Source organism: Oncorhynchus masou, chromosome 9 (genome assembly GCF_036934945.1).
Source record: "Oncorhynchus masou masou isolate Uvic2021 chromosome 9, UVic_Omas_1.1, whole genome shotgun sequence".
NCBI lineage: Eukaryota > Metazoa > Chordata > Actinopteri > Salmoniformes > Salmonidae > Oncorhynchus > Oncorhynchus masou.
In genome coordinates this window covers 87,668,943-87,689,126 of record NC_088220.1, presented here as the reverse complement: position 1 = coordinate 87,689,126, position 20,184 = coordinate 87,668,943, and the positions used below count along the sequence as shown (strand labels likewise).

Sequence of the window (20,184 nt, the reverse complement as noted above, 5' to 3'; positions counted from 1 at the left end):
AGGTACAGTAGCAGTAGGATGAGGTACAGTACAGTAGGATGAGGTACAGTACAGTAGGATGAGGTACAGTAGGATGAGGTACAGTAGGATGAGGTACAGTAGAGTAGGATGAGGTACAGCACAGTAGGATGAGGTACAGTAGCAGTACAGTAGGATGAGGTACAGTAGGATGAGGTACAGTAGCAGTACAGTAGGATGAGGTAGGATGAGGTACAGTACAGTAGGATGAGGTACAGTAGGATGAAGTAGCAGTACAGTAGGATGAAGTGTACAGTAGAGGTACAGTAGCAGTAGGATGAGGTACAGTACAGTAGGATGAGGTACGGTACAGTAGGATGAGGTACAGTACAGTAGGATGAGGTACAGTACAGCAGGATGAAGTACAGTACAGCAGGATGAGGTACAGTACAGTAGGATGAGGTACAGTAGCAGTAGGATGAGGTACAGTACAGTAGGATGAGGTACAGTAGGATGAGGTACAGTAGGATGAGGTACAGTAGAGTAGGATGAGGTACAGCACAGTAGGATGAGGTACAGCAGAGTAGGATGAGGTACAGTAGGATGAGGTACAGTACAGTAGGATGAGGTACAGTAGGATGAGGTACAGTAGGATGAGGTACAGTAGAGTAGGATGAGGTACAGCAGAGTAGGATGAGGTACAGTACAGTAGGATGAGGTACAGCAGAGTAGGATGAGGTACAGCACAGTAGGATGAGGTACAGCACAGTAGGATGAGGTACAGTAGGATGAGGTACAGTACAGTAGGATGAGGTACAGTACAGAAGGATGAGGTACAGTAGGATGAGGTACAGTACAGTAGGATGAGGTACAGTAGCAGTACAGCAGGATGAGGTATGAATCTGAGACAGTTCTAGGAGCAGGTCTAGGAGCAGGTCTAGGGGCAGGTCTAGGAGCAGGTCTAGGGGCAGGTCTAGGGGCAGGTCTAGGAGCAGGTCTAGGGGCAGGTCTATGGGCAGGTCTAGGGGCAGGTCTAGGGGCAGGTCTAGGAGCAGGTCTATGGGCAGGTCTAGGGGCAGGTCTAGGAGGCAGGTCTAGGGGCAGGTCTAGGGGCAGGTCTATGGGCAGGTCTAGGAGCAGGTCTAGGGGCAGGTCTAGGAGCAGGTCTATGGGCAGGTCTAGGGGCAGGTCTATGGGCAGGTCTATGGGCAGGTCTAGGGCAGGTCTAGGATGCAGGTCTATGGGGAGGTCTAGGGGCAGGTCTAGGATGCAGCAGTCTAGGGAGCAGGTCTGAGGGTACAGCAGGTCAGTAGGGATGAGGTCTATGAGCAGGTCTAGGAGCAGGTCTAGGATGCAGGTACAGTATGGGTACAGGTCTAGGGGAGGTCTAGGTAGCAGGTCTAGGGGCAGGTCGGTAGTAGGAGCAGGTCTAGGTAGGATGAGCAGGTCTAGGGGCAGGTCTAGGAGCAGGTCTAGGATGCAGGTCTTGGAGCAGGCCTGTGGGCTGGTCAGTAGGGGCAGGTCAGTAGGGGAGGTACAGGTCTAGGATGAGGTGGGCAGGATGAAGGAGCAGGTCTAGGGGCAGTAGCAGTAGGATGAGGTAGGAGCAGGTCTAGGTACAGTAGGCAGGTCTTGGAGCAGGTCTGTAGGCTGGTCTAGGGGCAGGTTTTGGGGCAGGTCTATGGGGCAGGTCTATGGGGCAGGTCTATGGAGCTGGTCTATGGGGCAGGTCTATGGGCAGGTCTAGGGGCAGGTCTAGGAGCAGGTCTATGGGCAGGTCTAGGGGCAGGTCTAGGGGCAGGTCTAGGGGCAGGTCTAGGAGCAGGTCTAGGGGCAGGTCTAGGAGCAGGTCTAGGAGCAGGTCTAGGGGCAGGTCTAGGAGCAGGTCTAGGGGCAGGTCTTGGAGCAGGCCTGTGGGCTGGTCTAGGGGCAGGTCTAGGGGCAGGTCTATGGGCAGGTCTAGGAGCAGGTCTAGGGGCAGGTCTAGGAGCAGGTCTAGGGGCAGGTCTTGGAGCAGGTCTGTGGGCTGGTCTAGGGGCAGGTTTTGGGGCAGGTCTATGGGGCAGGTCTATGGGGCAGGTCTATGGAGCTGGTCTATGGGGCAGGTTTTGGGGCAGGTCTGTGGGCTGGTCTAGGAGCAGGTCTAGGGGCAGATCTATGGAGCAGGTCTATGGGGCAGGTCTATGGAGCTGGTCTATGGGGCAGGTTTTGGGGCAGGTCTGTGGGCTGGTCTAGGAGCAGGTCTAGGGGCAGATCTATGGAACAGGTCTATGGGGCAGGTCTATGGAGCAGCATTAGGGGCAGGTCTAGGAGCAGGTCTATGGGGCAGATCTATGGAGCAGGTTTAGGGGCAGATCTATGGGCAGGTCTAGGAGCAGGTCTATGGGGCAGATCTATGGAGCAGGTCTATGGAGCAGGTTTAGGGGCAGATCTATGGGCAGGTCTAGGAGCAGGTCTATGGGGCAGATCTATGGAGCAGGTCTAGGGGCAGATCTATGGGCAGGTCTAGGAGCAGGTCTAGGAGCAGGTCTAGGGACAGGTTTATGGGTAGATCTATGGAGCAGGTCTATGGGTAGATCTATGGAGCAGGTCTAGGGGTAGATCTATGGGCAGGTCTAGGGGCAGATCTATGGGCAGGTCTAGGGGCAGGTCTATGGGCAGGTCTAGGAGCAGGTCTATGGGAAAGTCTATGGGAAGGTCTAGGGGCAGGTCTAGGAGCAGGTCTATGGGCAGGTCTAGGAGCAGGTCTAGGGGCAGGTCTAGGAGCAGGTCTAGGGGCAGGTCTAGGAGCAGGTCTAGGAGCAGGTCTAGGGGCAGGTCTTGGAGCAGGTCTGTGGGCTGGTCTAGGAGCAGGTCTAGGGGCAGATCTATGGAGCAGGTCTATGGGGCAGGTCTATGGAGCAGGTCTATGGGGCAGGTCTATGGAGCTGGTCTATGGGCAGGTCTAGGAGCAGGTCTATGGGCAGGTCTTGGAGCAGGTCTAGGGGCAGGTCTTGGAGCAGGTCTAGGGGCAGGTGAACTGTGTATCTCACCTGTTCAGCTTTAAAGTATTAATTAGGTCTGATGAGTATAAAAGTGTATGGCTTACAACAAGACGTTTAATCATCATGTTCCCATGGCATTGGGGCTGAAACATGGAACTGTGTATTATATGCTGTGCCTGTAGGTGTTTGACATCTCTCCTCCGGGAGTGAGGAAATGTATCATCTCTACCAACGTAGCAGAGACATCAGTCACCATCGACGGGGTGCGCTTCGTCGTCGACTCGGGTAAGACAACCCCAAGCACGACCCGGAACTGCCGAGTGTGCGCAGCGCTCCAAGACACTGCATCTCAGTGCAAGAGGCGTCACTACAGTGCCTGGTTTGAATCCCAGGCGGTACTACATACGGCCCGTGATTGGGAGTCCAATAGGGCGGCGCACAATAGGCCCAGCGTCGTCCGGGTTTGGTCCCTGGGGGGTAGGACCGTCGTTGTCAATGAGTTATTCTTAACGGACTAGTTTAAATAAAGGTTCAATAACAAAATAACCGCTGCTCAGTGGGACAGAGAGGAGCCTGGGTAATGTCATTGTTGTGTCTGTCTGCGGTGGGGGAAAAACAGACAAAAGCTTCTTTAAAAATCTCAAGCATGTTGCTCTGTGCCACTTTCAGAAATAGAACACAATGTATTACCTCTGAATGTGTCCTCAAGGCAAGGTGAAGGAGATGAGTTTTGACCCGAAGGCTAAGATGCAGCGTCTGCAGGAGTTCTGGATCAGTCGAGCCAGTTCTGAGCAGAGGAAAGGCCGGGCTGGGAGGACAGGACCTGGGGTGTGTTATCGGCTCTATTCTGAGTCCGACTACGAGGCTTTCGCACCTTACCCCGTCCCAGAGATACACAGGGTGGCCCTCGACTCTCTAGTACTACAGGTATCCTGACCCCTAACCTTTCACACCTTACCCCGTCCCAGAGATACACAGGGTGGCCCTCGACTCTCTAGTACTACAGGTATCCTGACCCCTAACCTTTCACACCTTACCCTGTCCCAGAGATACAAAGGGTGGCCCTCAACTCACTAGTACTACAGGTATCCTGACCCCTAACCTTTCACACCTTACCCTGTCCCAGAGATACACAGGGTGGCCCTCAACTCACTAGTACTACAGGTATCCTGACCCCTAACCTTTCACACCTTACCCTGTCCCAGAGATACACAGGGTGGCCCTCAACTCACTAGTACTACAGGTATCCTGACCCCTAACCTTTCGCACCTTACCCCGTCCCAGAGATACACAGGGTGGCCCTCGACTCTCTAGTACTACAGGTATCCTGACCCCTAACCTTTCACACCTTACCCTGTCCCAGAGATACACAGGGTGGCCCTCAACTCACTAGTACTACAGGTATCCTGACCCCTAACCTTTCACACCTTACCCTGTCCCAGAGATACACAGGGTGGCCCTCGACTCACTAGTACTACAGGTATCCTGACCCCTAACCTTTCACACCTTACCCTGTCCCAGAGATACACAGGGTGGCCCTCGACTCACTCGTATTACAGGTATCCTGACCCCTAACCTTTCACACCTTACCCCGTCCCAGAGATACACAGGGTGGCCCTCGACTCTCTAGTACTACAGGTATCCTGACCCCTAACCTTTCACACCTTACCCTGTCCCAGAGATACACAGGGTGGTACTAATTCATACTACAGGTACTGAACGACTGAAATCCCTCTTCACTGTTCTGGTTTTCTGTTCCCTGTAGTTACTTCCTGCCAAAAGACTGTTTCCTGTCCTTACAGATGAAGAGTATGAGTCTGGGAGACCCACGATCCTTTTTGTTCATCGACCCTCCTCCCGCGGCCAGTATCCAGACTGCAGTAACCTACCTCAGGGAACAGGGGGCGCTAGACGCTAGAGGAGATCTCACCTCTATCGGAAGCCTGCTGGCACAACTTCCTGTTGACGTGGTCATAGGTACGTCCCTCTGAAATAAGGAAGTATCCCAGTTGTGACTTCTGCGATCCTGTACTGTGCCCCCTGAATAGGGCCCTGAGGATTTCCTGATCACATGACCTGGGCAGACAAACCTCCAGGCCCTAGTTATATTCTATTTATTAACCACGAGCCCTAACCCCTAAATCTGTGCTCAAATACATTTATTTAAATACTTACAGTGGGGCAAAAAAGTATTTAGTCAGCCACCAATTGTGCAAGTTCTCCCACTTAAAAAGATGAGAGGCCTGTAATTTTCATCATAGGTACACTTCAACTATGACAGACAAAATGAGGGTAAAAAATCCAGAAAATCACATTGTAGGATTTTTAATGAATTTATTTGCAAATTATGGTGGAAAACTTGGTGGAGCTGGTCCTGACCCTTAACCCCTGACCTCTGTGTGTCTAGGTAAGATGCTGGTGCTGGGGTCAGTGTTTAACTTGGTGGAGCCGGTCCTGACGGTGGCTGCTGCCCTCAGTGTTCAGTCCCCATTTCTCCGCTCGGCCCAACACAACCCCGACTGTGCCACAGCACGCCAGCCCCTGCACTCCAACCAGGGAGACCCCTTCACCCTGCTCAACACCTTCAACGCCTGGGTGCAGGTCAGCCAATCAGGGCACAGAAAACATCTTTAGTCACCCTCTGTGCGAAGCCACTTACCTTACTTACGTCTTGTAATGGAGAATTTAAGATCACTAAATATTCCATTTAGAGTGATTGACATAATGTGTAGCATGTTAGTGTAGACACTCCAGTCATCAAACCTTCTCCTCCAGGTGAAGGGGGAGAGAGGAGGTGCCAGCAGGAAGTGGTGCAGGAGGAGAGGGCTGGAGGAACAGAGGCTTTATGAGATGGTCAACCTACGAAGACAGTTCAAGGTAGGACAGCCACGCCTGACATCAGTATGTAATACATCTGTTCCTGCCCCCCCCCTCTATGGTGTAACCCCCCCCATCTTCTCTATGGTATAACCCCCCCATCTTCCCTATGGTGTAACCCCCCCCCATCTTCTCTATAGTGTAAACCCCCCATCTTCTCTATGGTGTAAACCCCCCATCTTCTCTATGATGTAAACCCCCCATCTTCTCTATGGTGTAAACCCCCCACCTTCTCTATGGTGTTAAACCCCCCATCATCTCTATGGTATAACCCCCCATCTTCTCTATGGTATATCCCCCCCCCCATCTTCTCTATGGTGTAAACCCCCCCCCATCTTCTCTATGGTGTAAACCCCCCATCTTCTGTATGGTGTAAAACCCCCCCCCCATCTTCTCTATGGTGTAAACCCCCTCCCATCTTCTCTATGGTATATCCCCCCCCCATCTTCTCTATGGTGTAAACCCCCCCCATCTTCTCTATGGTGTAAACCCCCCCCCCCATCTTCTCTATGGTGTAAACCCCCTCTTCTGTATGGTGTAAACCCCCCCCCATCTTCTCTATGGTGTTAAACCCCCCATCTTCTCTATGGTGTAAACCCCCCCATCTTCTCTATGGTATAAACCCCCCATCTTCTCTACGGTATATCCCCCCCATCTTCTCTATGGTGTAAACCCCCCATCTTCTGTATGGTGTAACCCCCCATCTTCTCTATGGTGTAACCCCCCCCTAACTTCTCTATGAGTCGTTGTCGACATAGATTTCTAGAGACCACTACTTGAAAACAACCCGTTTCTGCATGGACATGGCATTATCACTCAAATATACAGAACACACGTGTGCTTAGTATTGGCACGGGTGTTGAGGGCCTGCATTCATTCTAACGCTTCGGTAGCCGAGACGCAACCCAGTCAGTCTTTTTGTTCTGTATCTATGGACACGACCCAGTCAGTCTTTTTGTTCTGTATCTATGGACACGACCCAGTCAGTCTTTTTGTTCTGTATCTATGGACACGACCCAGTCAGTCTTTTTGTTCTGTATCTATGGACACGACCCAGTCAGACTTTTTGTTCTGTATCTATGGCGACCCAGTCGTTCAGTCATTTTGTTCTGTATCAATGGACACGACCCAGTCGTTCAGTCTTTTTGTTGTGTATCAATGGACACAACCCAGTCAGTCATTTTGTTCTGTATCTATGGCGACCCAGTCGTTCAGTCATTTTGTTCTGTATCAATGGACACAACCCAGTTGTCTGTTATAAATGTTCCATTGCCAGAATGGCTGGTAATGTTCTTATCCCTTGCTTACTTGTTGCTTGCTAGCTAGGCAACTACGACGAACTTACAGTCACGTCAAATAGTGCAGCCAGAATAAAAGTATTTAAAAGTATTTAAAGCTGTTTGTTTAAGCTGTTTTCTGGTGACATTTATTTGGACACATCTAAAAACAATGAGCTAATGAGGCGCGATTTAGCTTGGAATAGAAAATGTGCTCTCTCGTCAGGACACTGTTGTTCAGAGGAGCTAGCCAACAACACAGCCAACAACACAGCCAACAACACAGCCAACAGCACATCCAACAACACAGCCAACAACACAGCCAACAACACAGCCAACAACACAGCCAACACAATCACTTCAAACTGAAGCTGGAAAGACTAAACTTGCTGCACTTAATAAAAAAAATGTTTTTTTAAATCTATTGAGATTTCTTTGTATATATCCATAAAAATGATGCCAACTGATTAATGATTTCGACTGGCTGAGAAACGCTGCCTGGCTGTTTGTCCCGACCCCCGACCCCTACACGTTCATTACTATGGGACACCTCATCAAATTTGAATAATGAAACAATGTTGCAAATGTCAGAGAAACAGACAGCAATATTTTATATAAATATCCGCTGTTAAACACTAAATGTTATCCTAAAAGAAATGTGAGAAAATGTCTAGATGCTTCTTTTTTTTATTTTATAGTGGAGATCAAGTTTATAAATTGCTGGGTTAGGGAGAGGGTAAATACGAATTAGTTTTTAACTGACTTGCCTAGTTAAATAAAAGTTTTTTTAAAGTAAATAAATAAATGCTTGCCTGGGCTGATGAGATGGTGATTGCTCAGATAAATCGGCAGTTTCACGTCATAGATTTAGCCAGTCGTAAATTGTGAAAATAACACCGGCTGGAATGCGCTTTTAATAACCAAAGTATGAATTTTCTTATGAAAATTTAAATATCAACGAAACACAAGTATTTCTACCGGCGTTCAAATTGTTTTCTTTGACAACTAAACGTGATTAGGGCGTCCATTCTGTACATGACCTTGGAAAAAATGAACTCCGCGACTCGGCTCGTTTCCGCTGCGTGGTTTATTATTTCTAAGGTAATGTTCACAACACCGGCATTTATCCCTCACGTGTTCCCCGCCTGGTGTGGCAACAGGAGCTGTTGCGTAGTCATGGTCTGTTGGAGGTGCTGGAGGAGAGGGCTCCCTCTGGTGGAGAGCGAGGACAGCGCAGGGAGAGGTTGACCGAGAGGAGGAAGCTTCATCAGCTGAAGAGAGAACATGACCTGGCAGAGGGGGGCAGGAGGAAGGTCCTGAGACTGGAGGAGGGACAGGATGGGGAGGGGGATTCGGGGTCGGACACAGAGCAGGGCGCCACGGGACGGGACGGGAAGGACAAGGATCAGACCGGTGGACACAACCTGGACATACAGGTGAGGATGATGTCACTATGGGCGGGAGCCATGGCAACAGACCAGTCGGTTACACTGTCAAATGACCGTAATTGATAAGATAAAAAGGGCTTCAATTATATTGTCTGTAGATTTATATGAATTGTCATCCTTACAAATTCGTATACCCCTTTTTTAGATTTATAAAACATATCTTTCTTGAACCCTCCCCTACAGGAAGTGAAGTTCAAGCTTCGCCACAACGTGTCAGAGCTCCAGGAAGCGGCGTCGGCCAGCCAGGACCTGTCGTCAAGGCAACAAGCCCTCCTGAAGCTGCTACTTTGTCGAGGCCTTTACCCCCAGCTGGCGTTGCCAGACGAACACAATGCTAACCGCAAGGACTCAGAACAGGTGTGTGTGTGTAGGTGTGAGGGTGTGTGAACAGGAGTGTGTGTGTGTAGGTGTGAGGGTGTGTGAACAGGAGTGTGTGTGTGTAGGTGTGAGCGTGTGTGAACAGGAGTGTGTGTGTGTGTAGGTGTGAGCGTGTGTGAACAGGAGTGTGTGTGTGTAGGTGTGAGCGTGTGTGAACAGGAGTGTGTGTGTAGGTGTGAGCGTGTGTGAACAGGAGTGTGTGTGTGTGTGTGTAGGTGTGAGCGTGTGTGAACAGGAGCGTGTGTGTACGGTGATAATGTCCCTGTCTCCTATAGGTGTTCCACACCCGTAACAAGCAAGGGGTAGTGATCCACCCCACCAGTGTGTTTGCCAGCGACCCAGAGGTGCTGCACGTCCCTGAGGAGGGGAACAGAGAGGGGCCAGACAAAGGGGAGAGCAGCAAACATCAGCTCCTCGCCTTCGTTACTCTACTTGAGACCAACAAGCCTTATGTATCCAACTGTGTCAGAGTGCCAGCCTTACAGGTCAGTACCGGGTCAGAGTCCCAGCCTTACAGGTCAGTACCGGGTCAGAGTCCCAGCCTTACAGGTCAGTACCGGGTCAGAGTGCCAGCCTTACAGGTCAGTACCGGGTCAGAGTCCCAGCCTTACAGGTCAGTACCGGGTCAGAGTCCCAGCCTTACAAGTCAGTACCGGGTCAGTACCGGGTCAGAGTCCCAGCCTTACGGGTCAGTACCGGGTCAGTACCGGGTCAGAGTCCCAGCCTTGCAGGTCAGTACCGGGTCAGTACCGGGTCAGAGTCCCAGCCTTACAGGTCAGTACCGGGTCAGTACCGGGTCAGTACCGGGTCAGAGTCCCAGCCTTACAGGTCAGTACCGGGTCAGTACCGGGTCAGAGTCCCAGCCTTACAGGTCAGTACCGGGTCAGAGTCCCAGCCTTACAGGTCAGTACCGGGTCAGTACCGGGTCAGAGTCCCAGCCTTACAGGTCAGTACCGGGTCAGAGTCCCAGCCTTACAGGTCAGTACCGGGTCAGTACCGGGTCAGAGTCCCAGCCTTACAGGTCAGTACCGGGTCAGTACCGGGTCAGAGTCCCAGCCTTACGGGTCAGTACCGGGTCAGAGTCCCAGCCTTACAGGTCAGTACCGGGTCAGTACCGGGTCAGTACCGGGTCAGTACCGGGTCAGAGTCCCAGCCTTACAGGTCAGTACCGGGTCAGTACCGGGTCAGAGTCCCAGCCTTACAGGTCAGTACCGGGTCAGTACCGGGTCAGACTCTCAGCTCGATGCCTGACAGAGATCCACCTCAGACTGACATGTTATCCGTGTCAGAGCTGGTTCCGGAACACAGCTCTTATGGTTCCTGTCTGCAGTGTTTCTCTCCTGACTGTCTGTCCGTGTCCCCTTCCAGGCCCTGTTGCTGGTAGCTAACTCCTTGGACAGTAATGCTGACTGTACCAGGCTGGTGGTGGATGGCTGGTTGGAGGTAGGACTGACAGGAGAGGGGGCTCTGAAGGTTCTGTCCACCTCCCTCACTCTCAGGGCCGACTGGGAGCGCCTCCTGTTAGCCCAGCTGGGACAGGGCACTCTGGGGGCCGGAGCGGGGAGCAGGGCCAAGGCTGGGAGGGGAGAGGGGCTGGGGGTACCTGGGCTCTCCCGTAAAGACCTGGAGAAACTCAGTGAAGGACTGGTCCGCTTCCTGCTATACACTGAGGTACAGGAACACCTAACCTTTAACGTTGAGGAAGACTACTTTATAATATGCTATATTTGTATTTTAACGGTGATCTTGGAACCACCCATCCCGGATCCGGGATAATTGTCATCAACTACGCTAATTAGCATAGCGCAACGGTCAAATAATCTTACTAGAAAATATTCATGAAATCACAAGTGAAATAGAGCGAAGCACAGCTTAGCCTTTTGTTAATCACCCTGTCGTCTCAGATTTTGAAATTATGCTTTACGGCGAAAACAATACAAGCGCTTGTGTAAGTTTATCGATATACTAGCAAAACATTATGTACACCTAGCGGCAGGTAACTTGGTCACGAAAATCAGAAAAGCAATCAAATTAATTGTTTACCTTTGATGAGCTTCGGATGTTTTCACTCACGAGACTCAGTTAGACAGCAAATGTTCCTTTTGTTCCATAAAGATATTTTTTTATATCCAAATACCTCCGTTAGTTTGGTGTGTTATGCCTAGGAATCCACCGGAAATAGCAGTCACGACAAAGCAGACAAAAATTACAAATTATATCCATAATATCGACAGAAACATGGCAAACGTTTTTTATAATCAATCCTCAAGGTGTTTTTCAAATATCTATTCGATAATATATCAACCGGGACAGTTGGCTTTTCATAAAGACCGGGAGGAAAAATGGCTACCTCTCTGTTTAGAGCAAAAATCACACTGAGAGCCCCCACCTGACCACTTACACAATGTAGATGTTTACGCTCATTCTTCAAAATAAAGGCCTGAAACTACGTCTAAAGGCTGTAGACGCCTTAGGGAAGCCATAGAAAAAGGATTCTGGTTGATATCCCTTTCAATGGCTAATAGGGATAGGCATAGAAAGACAGGGGTTTCAAAATAAGAGTCACTTTCTGATTGGATGTTTCTCAGGATTTCGCCTGCAATATCAATTCTGTTATACTCACAGAAAATATTTTTACAGTTTTGGAAACTTTAGAGTGTTTTCTATCCTAAGCTGTCAATTATATGCATATTCTAGCATCTGGTCCTGAGAAATAGGCAGTTTACTTTGGGAACGTTATTTTTCCAAAAATAAAAATAGTGCCCCCTAGCTTCAAGAGGTTCTTTTAACTGTGGGTTCTAGTTATAACATAGAAACTAGGACTTTGTTTTTCCTACCATGTGATCTGACCAGGAAAAGCTCTCATGTCTAATCATCACGTCCCTCGTTTATTGTCTAGATAACATTATGAGAACACCCCCAACTGAGGTGTCTGTCTGCCTGTCTGTCTGTCCTCTCCGTCTGTCTGTCCGTCCTCTCCAGGTAAGCTACAGTCTACGTCGTTTGACAGGCCTGCAGGTACAGAACCTCTACGTAGGTCCCCAGGCCCAGTCCGAGTTCTCTGAGCCCCATGCCCCAAACCCCCTTTTCCCTGGGATGGAGGCGCAACCTGACACCATCAAGGGAGGCCTCCAAGTCACCAAATACTTCACCTACAACTGCCTCACTGTGAGTAGAGGTTATCATATTACCAACTACAGATGGATAAACTGACTCCACACTCCACAAGCAACCATAGACCAGTTCTAGCTTTGATTTAACTAATCAGATGAGTCAACAACACGAGCTGACGCTGACCAAAACAGTTCTGAATATCGGAGAGTGAACTTTAGGAAAAGACAGTTAGTCAACACTATATATGCTCCCAACTATTTACTGGGTCAACCTGGGGTCCACCGAGGGTCAACCTGGGGTCCACCGAGGGTCAACCTGGGGTCCACCGAGGGTCAACCTGGGGTCCACCGAGGGTCAACCTGGGGTCCACCGAAAGGGTCCACCGAGGGTCAACCTGGGGTCAACCTGGGGTCAACCTGGGGTCCACCGTGGGTCAACCTGGGGTCCACCGTGGGTCAACCTGGGGTCCACCGTGGGTCAACCTGGGGTCCACCGTGCAAAAGCAGCAGCTACTCATCCTGGGGTTTATTATGGATCCCCATTAGTTCCTGCCAAGGCAGCAGCTACTCTTCCTGGGGTTTATTATGGATCCCCATTAGTTCCTGCCAAGGCAGCAGCTACTCTTCCTGGGGTTTATTATGGATCCCCATTAGTTCCTGCCAAGGCAGCAGCTACTCTTCCTGGGGTTTATTATGGATCCCCATTAGTTCCTGCCAAGGCAGCAGCTACTCTTCCTGGGGTTTATTATGGATCCCCATTAGTTCCTGCCAAGGCAGCAGCTACTCATCCTGGGGTTTATTATGGATCCCCATTAGTTCCTGCCAAGGCAGCAGCTCCTCTTCCTGGGGTTTATTATGGATCCCCATTAGTTCCTGCCAAGGCAGCAGCTCCTCTTCCTGGGGTTTATTATGGATCCCCATTAGTTCCTGCCAAGGCAGCAGCTACTCTTCCTGGGGTTTATTATGGATCCCCATTAGTTCCTGCCAAGGCAGCAGCTACTCTTCCTGGGGTTTATTATGGATCCCCTTTAGTTCCTGCCAAGGCAGCAGCTACTCTTCCTGGGGTTTATTATGGATCCCCATTAGTTCCTGCCAAGACAGCAGCTCCTCTTCCTGGGGGTTATTATGGATCCCCATTAGTTCCTGCCAAGGCAGCAGCTACTCTTCCTGGGGTTTATTAAGGATCCCCATTAGTTCCTGCCAAGGCAGCAGCTACTCTTCCTGGGGGTTATTATGGATCCCCATTAGTTCCTGCCAAGGCAGCAGATACTCTTCCTGGGGTTTATTATGGATCCCCATTAGTTCCTGCCAAGGCAGCAGCAGCAGCTACTCTTCCTGGGGTTTATTATGGATCCCCATTAGTTCCTGCCAAGGCAGCAGCTACTCTTCCTGGGGTTTATTATGGATCCCCATTAGTTCCTGCCAAGGCAGCAGATACTCTTCCTGGGGTTTATTATGGATCCCCATTAGTTCCTGCCAAGGCAGCAGCTACTCTTCCTGGGGTTTATTATGGATCCCCATTAGTTCCTGCCAAGGCAGCAGCTACTCTTCCTGGGGTTTATTATGGATCCCCTTTAGTTCCTGCCAAGGCAGCAGCTACTCTTCCTGGGGTTTATTATGGATCCCCATTAGTTCCTGCCAAGACAGCAGCTCCTCTTCCTGGGGGTTATTATGGATCCCCATTAGTTCCTGCCAAGGCAGCAGCTACTCTTCCTGGGGTTTATTAAGGATCCCCATTAGTTCCTGCCAAGGCAGCAGCTACTCTTCCTGGGGGTTATTATGGATCCCCATTAGTTCCTGCCAAGGCAGCAGATACTCTTCCTGGGGTTTATTATGGATCCCCATTAGTTCCTGCCAAGGCAGCAGCAGCAGCTACTCTTCCTGGGGTTTATTATGGATCCCCATTAGTTCCTGCCAAGGCAGCAGCTACTCTTCCTGGGGTTTATTATGGATCCCCATTAGTTCCTGCCAAGGCAGCAGATACTCTTCCTGGGGTTTATTAAGGATCCCCATTAGTTCCTGCCAAGGCAGCAGCTACTCTTCCTGGGGTTTATTATGGATCCCCATTAGTTCCTGCCAAGGCAGCAGATACTCTTCCTGGGGTTTATTATGGATCCCCATTAGTTCCTGCCAAGGCAACAGCTACTCTTCCTGGGGGTTTATTATGGATCCCCATTAGTTCCTGTCAAGGCAGCAGCTACTCTTCCTGGGGTTTATTATGGATCCCCATTAGTTCCTGCCAAGGCAGCAGCTACTCTTCCTGGGGTTTATTATGGATCCCCATTAGTTCCTGCCAAGGCAGCAGCTATTCTTCCTGGGGTTTATTATGGATCCCCATTAGTTCCTGCCAAGGCAGCAGCTACTCTTCCTGGGGTTTATTATGGATCCCCATTAGTTCCTGTCAAGGCAGCAGCTACTCTTCCTGGGGTTTATTAAGGATCCCCATTAGTTCCTATCAAAGCAGCAGCTACTCTTCCTGGGGTTTATTATGGATCCCCATTAGTTCCTGCCAAGGCAGCAGCTACTCTTCCTGGGGTTTATTATGGATCCCCATTAGTTCCTGCCAAGGCAGCAGCTACTCTTCCTGGGGTTTATTATGGATCCCCATTAGTTCCTGCCAAGGCAGCAGCTACTCTTCCTGGGGTTTATTATGGATCCCCATTAGTTCCTGTCAAGGCAGCAGCTCCTCTTCCTGGGGTTTATTATGGATCCCCATTAGTTCCTGCCAAGGCAGCAGCTACTCTTCCTGGGGTTTATTATGGATCCCCATTAGTTCCTGCCAAGGCAGCAGCTACTCTTCCTGGGGTTTATTAAGGATCCCCATTAGTTCCTATCAAAGCAGCAGCTATTCTTCCTGGGGTTTATCACAAAACATAAAACATGATACAGAACATCATTAGACAGGAACAGCTCAAGGACAGAACTACGTAGATTTATTAAAAAGGCACACACAGCCTTCATATCAGTACGTACACAAACTATCCAATAGGGGAGAGGCGTTGTGCCGCGAGGCGTTGTGCCGCGAGGCGTTGTGCCGAGAGGAAGTAGATTATCACGTTGTCTGAATGTTTGTCAAAGTTAGCTGGTAAATTTAGTGATCTGGTGATTCACTCCTAAGGACCTCTACAGTGAGTGTCTGTATTATAATGTGTCTGTATTATAATGTGTCTGTATTATAATGTGTCTATTCCCCAGGACTCTAAGGACCTCTACAGTGAGTGTCTGTATTATAATGTGTCTGTATTATAACGTGTCTGTATTATAATGTGTCTGTATTATAATGTGTCTGTATTATAATGTGTCTGTACTGTAATGTGTCTATTCCCCAGGACTCTAAGGACCTCTACAGTGAGTGTCTACGTACGTTCTGGTCCTGTCCCCACTGTGACCTGTACAGTCCTGTCACACCGCTGGAGAGGATGAGCCACGAGGCCACCTGCAGGCCGCCTGGGGAACAGCAGGACAACCAGGACAAAGGTGAGGCTCAAATGGCACCCTATTCCCTATGTAGTGCACTACTTTAGACCAGAGCCCTATAGCACCCTATTCCCTATATAGTGCACTACTTTAGACCAGAACCCTATTCCCTATATAGTGCACTACTTAAGACCAGGGCCCTATAGAACCCTATTCCCTATATAGTGCACTACTTTAGACCAGGGCCCTATAGAACCCTATTCCCTATATAGTGCACTACTTTAGACCAGGGCCCTATAGAACCCTATTCCCTATATAGTGCACTACTTTAGACCAGGGCCCTATAGAACCCTATTCCCTATATAGTGCACTACTTTAGACCAGGGCCCTATAGAACCCTATTCCCTATATAGTGCACTACTTTAGACCAGGGCCCTATAGAACCCTATTCCCTATATAGTGCACTACTTTAGACCAGATCCCGATGGCAGAGGGTTAATTGTAGTGTACTATATAGGGAAAAGGGTACTATTTGGGATGCAGAATACGGAGCATTCAGAAAGTATTCAGACCCCTTCACTTTTCCCACATTTTGTTACGTTACAGCCTTGTTCTAAAATTGATACAATTATTTTTCCCTCATCAATCTACACACAATCACCCATAATGACATCACAATCACCCATAATGACATCACAATCACCCATAATGACAAAGCATAAACAGTTTTAGAATGTTTTGCAAATTTATTGATTGGAGTCCACCTGTAGTAAATTCAATTGATTGGACATTATTTGGAAAGGCACACACCTGTCTATGTAAGGTCCCACAGTTGACAGTGAATGTCAGAGCAAAAACCAAGCCATGAGGTCGAAGGAATTATCCGTAGAGCTCCGAGACAGGATTGTGTCGAGGTACAGATCTGGGGAAGGGTACCAAAAAATGTCTGCTGCATTGAAGGTCCCCAAGAACACAGTGGCCTCCATCATTCTTAAATGGAAGAAGTTTGGAACCTCCAAGACATTTCCTAGAGGTGGCCCCACGGCCAAACTGAGCAATCGAGGGAGAAGGATCTTGGTCAGGGAGGTGACTAAGAACCTGATGGTCACTCGGACAGAGCTCCAGAGTTACTCTGTGGAGATGGGAGAACCTTCCAGAAGGACAACTATCTCTGCAGCACTCCACCAATCAGGCCTTTATGGTAGAGTGGCCAGACGGAAGCCACTCCTCAGTAAAAGACACATGACAGCCTGCTTGTCAGATTATCTGCTCTGATGAAAACAAGATTGAACTCTTTGGCCTGAATGCCAAGCATCACGTCTGGAGGGAACCTGGCACCATCCCTACGGTGAAGCATGGTGGTGACAGCATCATGCTGTGGGGATGTTTTTCAGTGGTAGGTACTGGGAGACTAGTCAGGATCGAGGCAAAGATGAACGGAGCAAAGTACAGAGAGATCCTTCTCCAGAGCACTCAGGACCTCAGACTGGGGCGAAGGTTCCCCTTCCAGAAGCACAATGACCCTAAGAACACAGCCAAGACAACGCAGGAGTGGCTTGGGGACAAGTCTCAGAATGGACTTGAACCCAATCAAACATTGCTGGAAAGACCTGAAAATAGCTGTGCAGCGACGCTACCCATCCAACCTGACTGAGCTTGAGAAGATCTGCAGAGAAGAATGGGAGAAACTCCCCAAATACAGGTGAGCCAAGCTTGTAGCGTCATACCCAAGAAGACTCCAGGCTGTAATCGCTGCCAAAGGTACTTCAACAAAGTCCTGAGTAAAGGGTTTGAATATATATGTAAATCTCCGTTTTTTTTTATTTGTAATAAATTTGCAAAACTTTCTAAAATACAGTTTTTGCTTTGTCATTATGGGGTATTGTGACGTCATTATGGGGTATTGTGATGTCATTATGGAGTATTGTGGTGTCATTATGGGGTATTGTGGTGTCATTATGGGGTATTGTGATGTCATTATGGGATATTGTGATGTCATTATGGGGTATTGTGGTGTCATTATGGGGTATTGTGATGTCATTATGGGGTATTGTGATGTCATTATGGGGTATTGTGTGTAGATAGATGAGGGGGAAAAAACAACTTAATCATTTTTAGAATAAGGCCGTAACGTGGATAAAGGGGTCTGAATACTTTCTGGAATGCCCTGTATATATGTAATATGATCTCTAGGAATGAAGCTAACTGACAGATGCTGTTGTCTGTTTCAGAGGGTGATGATGTGAAGGCAGCCTCCTCTTCCTTCTCTGTTTCCAGTCTGGCCAGAGTCTACCACTGTGATGTCTGTGACAAGGACCTGACGCTCACTTCTACAGAGATCCTCAAACACAAGAGACAGCACATGCACTCTGGACGTTGAAACAGAGATCCTTAAACACCAAGAGACAGCACGTACCAGCTGGACGTTGAAACAGAGATCCTTAAACACCAAGAGACAGCACATGCACTCTGGACGTTGAAACAGAGATCCTTAAACACCAAGAGACAGCACGTACCAGCTGGACGTTGAAACAGAGATCCTTAAACACCAAGAGACAGCACGTGCACTCTGGACGTTGAAACAGAGATCCTTAAACACCAAGAAGACAGCACATGCACGTTGAGAGACACTAAAGTTTCCTGCCTAGATCACCTGATCAGGACAAAGTAATGGCCTTCAATTAACTGCTATGGAGAAATCAACAACCTGAAGGGTTTTAGTGAATACTGTTTTATAATAAAATCAAGAGTCACACCTCTTTCTTCTTCCGGTCATATGATTTTTGTTGTTTTTATCTCGACTTCTTTATTGGTTGAAGCTCTGTCAGCTCCCTCTCAACTCCATGGTAACAGACTGAATGACACGCAGGTGTCATAGAGGGAGGAAGCGTTTGTTTAAAATATAGAGGAGTGTTTAATAATGATACAAACCCACGATATGGAGCACCTCAAAGCAGCACATTGGCACAAAGTCAGACAGCGCGGAAGATAAAAACATAAATGAACCAATCAGAATAAATATCTCATGAAATAAATAAACAGGTCATATTTCAGTAATTACTTTGAAACAAATAAATACATATTAAAATGCACATCGGCAGAAATAAATTAATTGACCCCCCCCTCCAAAAAAAAAATTTAAAATAGTACTTAAATACAGAGTTACTACGAAATCAGGTTATTGATTAATCAAATCAAAAGGCACATTTATTAAGATGTAAGAATGGGGCCTTGGGTTGGGATACCATGTAGCCTGTCTCTCTCTCAGTAGTGGGTTGGGATACCATGTAGCCTGTCTGTCTCTCAGTAGTGTGTTGGGATACCATGTAGCCTGTCTCTCTCTCAGTAGTGTGTTGGGATACCATGTAGCCTGTCTCTCTCTCAGTAGTGTGTTGGGATACCATGTAGCCTGTCTCTCTCTCAGTAGTGGGTTGGGATACCATGTAGCCTGTCTCTCTCTCAGTAGTGTGTTGGGATACCATGTAGCCTGTCTCTCTCTCAGTAGTGTGTTGGGATACCATGTAGCCTGTGTCTCTCTCTCAGTAGTGTGTTGGGATACCATGTAGCCTGTCTCTCTCTCAGTAGTGTGTTGGGATACCATGTAGCCTGTCTCTCTCTCAGTAGTGTGTTGGGATACCATGTAGCCTGTCTCTCTCTCAGTAGTGTGTTGGGATACCATGTAGCCTGTCTCTCTCTCAGTAGTGGGTTGGGATACCATGTAGCCTGTCTCTCTCTCAGTAGTTTGTTGGGATACCATGTAGCCTGTCTCTCTCTCAGTAGTGTGTTGGGATACCATGTAGCCTGTCTCTCTCAGTAGTGTTTTGGGATACCATGTAGCCTGTCTCTCTCTCAGTAGTGGGTTGGGATACCATGTAGCCTGTCTCTCTCAGTACTGTGTTGGGATACCATGTAGCCTGTCTCTCTCAGTAGTGTTTTGGGATACCATGTAGCCTGTCTCTCTCTCAGTAGTGTTTTGGGATACCATGTAGCCTGTTTCTCTCTCAGTAGTGGGTTGGGATACCATGTAGCCTGTCTCTCAGTACTGGGTTGGGATACCATGTAGCCTGTCTCTCTCAGTACAGGGTTGGGATACCATGTAGCCTGTCTCTCTCTCAGTAGTGTGTTGGGATACCATGTAGCCTGTCTCTCTCTCTCAGTACTGTGTTGAGATACCATGTAGCCTGTCTCTCTCTCTCTCCAGTACTGTGTTGAGATACCATGTAGCCTGTCTCTCTCTCTCAGTACTGTGTTGAGATACCATGTAGCCTGTCTCTCTCTCTCAGTAGTGTGTTGAGATACGTGTAGCCTGTCTCTCTCTCAGTAGTGTGTTGAGATACCATGTAGCCTGGCTCTCTCTCTCTCAGTACTGTGTTGAGATACCATGGAGCCTGTCTCTCTCTCTCTCCAGTACTGTGTTGAGATACCATGTAGCCTGTCTCTCTCTCTCAGTACTGTGTTGAGATACCATGTAGCCTGGCTCTCTCTCTCTCAGTACTGTGTTGAGATACCATGTAGCCTGTCTCTCTCTCTCAGTACTGTGTTGAGATACCATGTAGCCTGGCTCTCTCTCTCTCAGTAGTGTGTTGAGATACGTGTAGCCTGTCTCTCTCAGTAGTGTTTTGGGATACCATGTAGCCTGTCTCTCTCTCAGTAGTGTGTTGAGATACGTGTAGCCTGTCTCTCTCAGTAGTGTTTTGGGATACCATGTAGCCTGTTTCTCTCTCAGTAGTGG

The 20,184-nt window shown here is 48.7% G+C and overlaps 1 protein-coding gene across 1 annotated transcript in view; it reads left to right on the top strand.

Annotated features, from left to right (window-relative positions):
* dhx34 (DEAH (Asp-Glu-Ala-His) box polypeptide 34) overlaps nt 1-18,227 on the top strand; it is a 30,059-nt gene extending 11,832 nt beyond the window's left edge. Inside the window, 12 exon segments of the mRNA XM_064975354.1 lie at nt 3,125-3,227; nt 3,652-3,869; nt 4,745-4,919; nt 5,350-5,543; nt 5,718-5,819; nt 8,257-8,532; nt 8,728-8,901; nt 9,198-9,407; nt 10,291-10,593; nt 11,905-12,090; nt 15,365-15,512; nt 17,684-18,227. Of these exon segments, the coding sequence (XP_064831426.1) occupies nt 3,125-3,227; nt 3,652-3,869; nt 4,745-4,919; nt 5,350-5,543; nt 5,718-5,819; nt 8,257-8,532; nt 8,728-8,901; nt 9,198-9,407; nt 10,291-10,593; nt 11,905-12,090; nt 15,365-15,512; nt 17,684-17,832 (2,238 nt within the window). The 3' untranslated portion in view covers nt 17,833-18,227.
* Nucleotides 18,228-20,184: the final 1,957 nt, after the last annotated feature.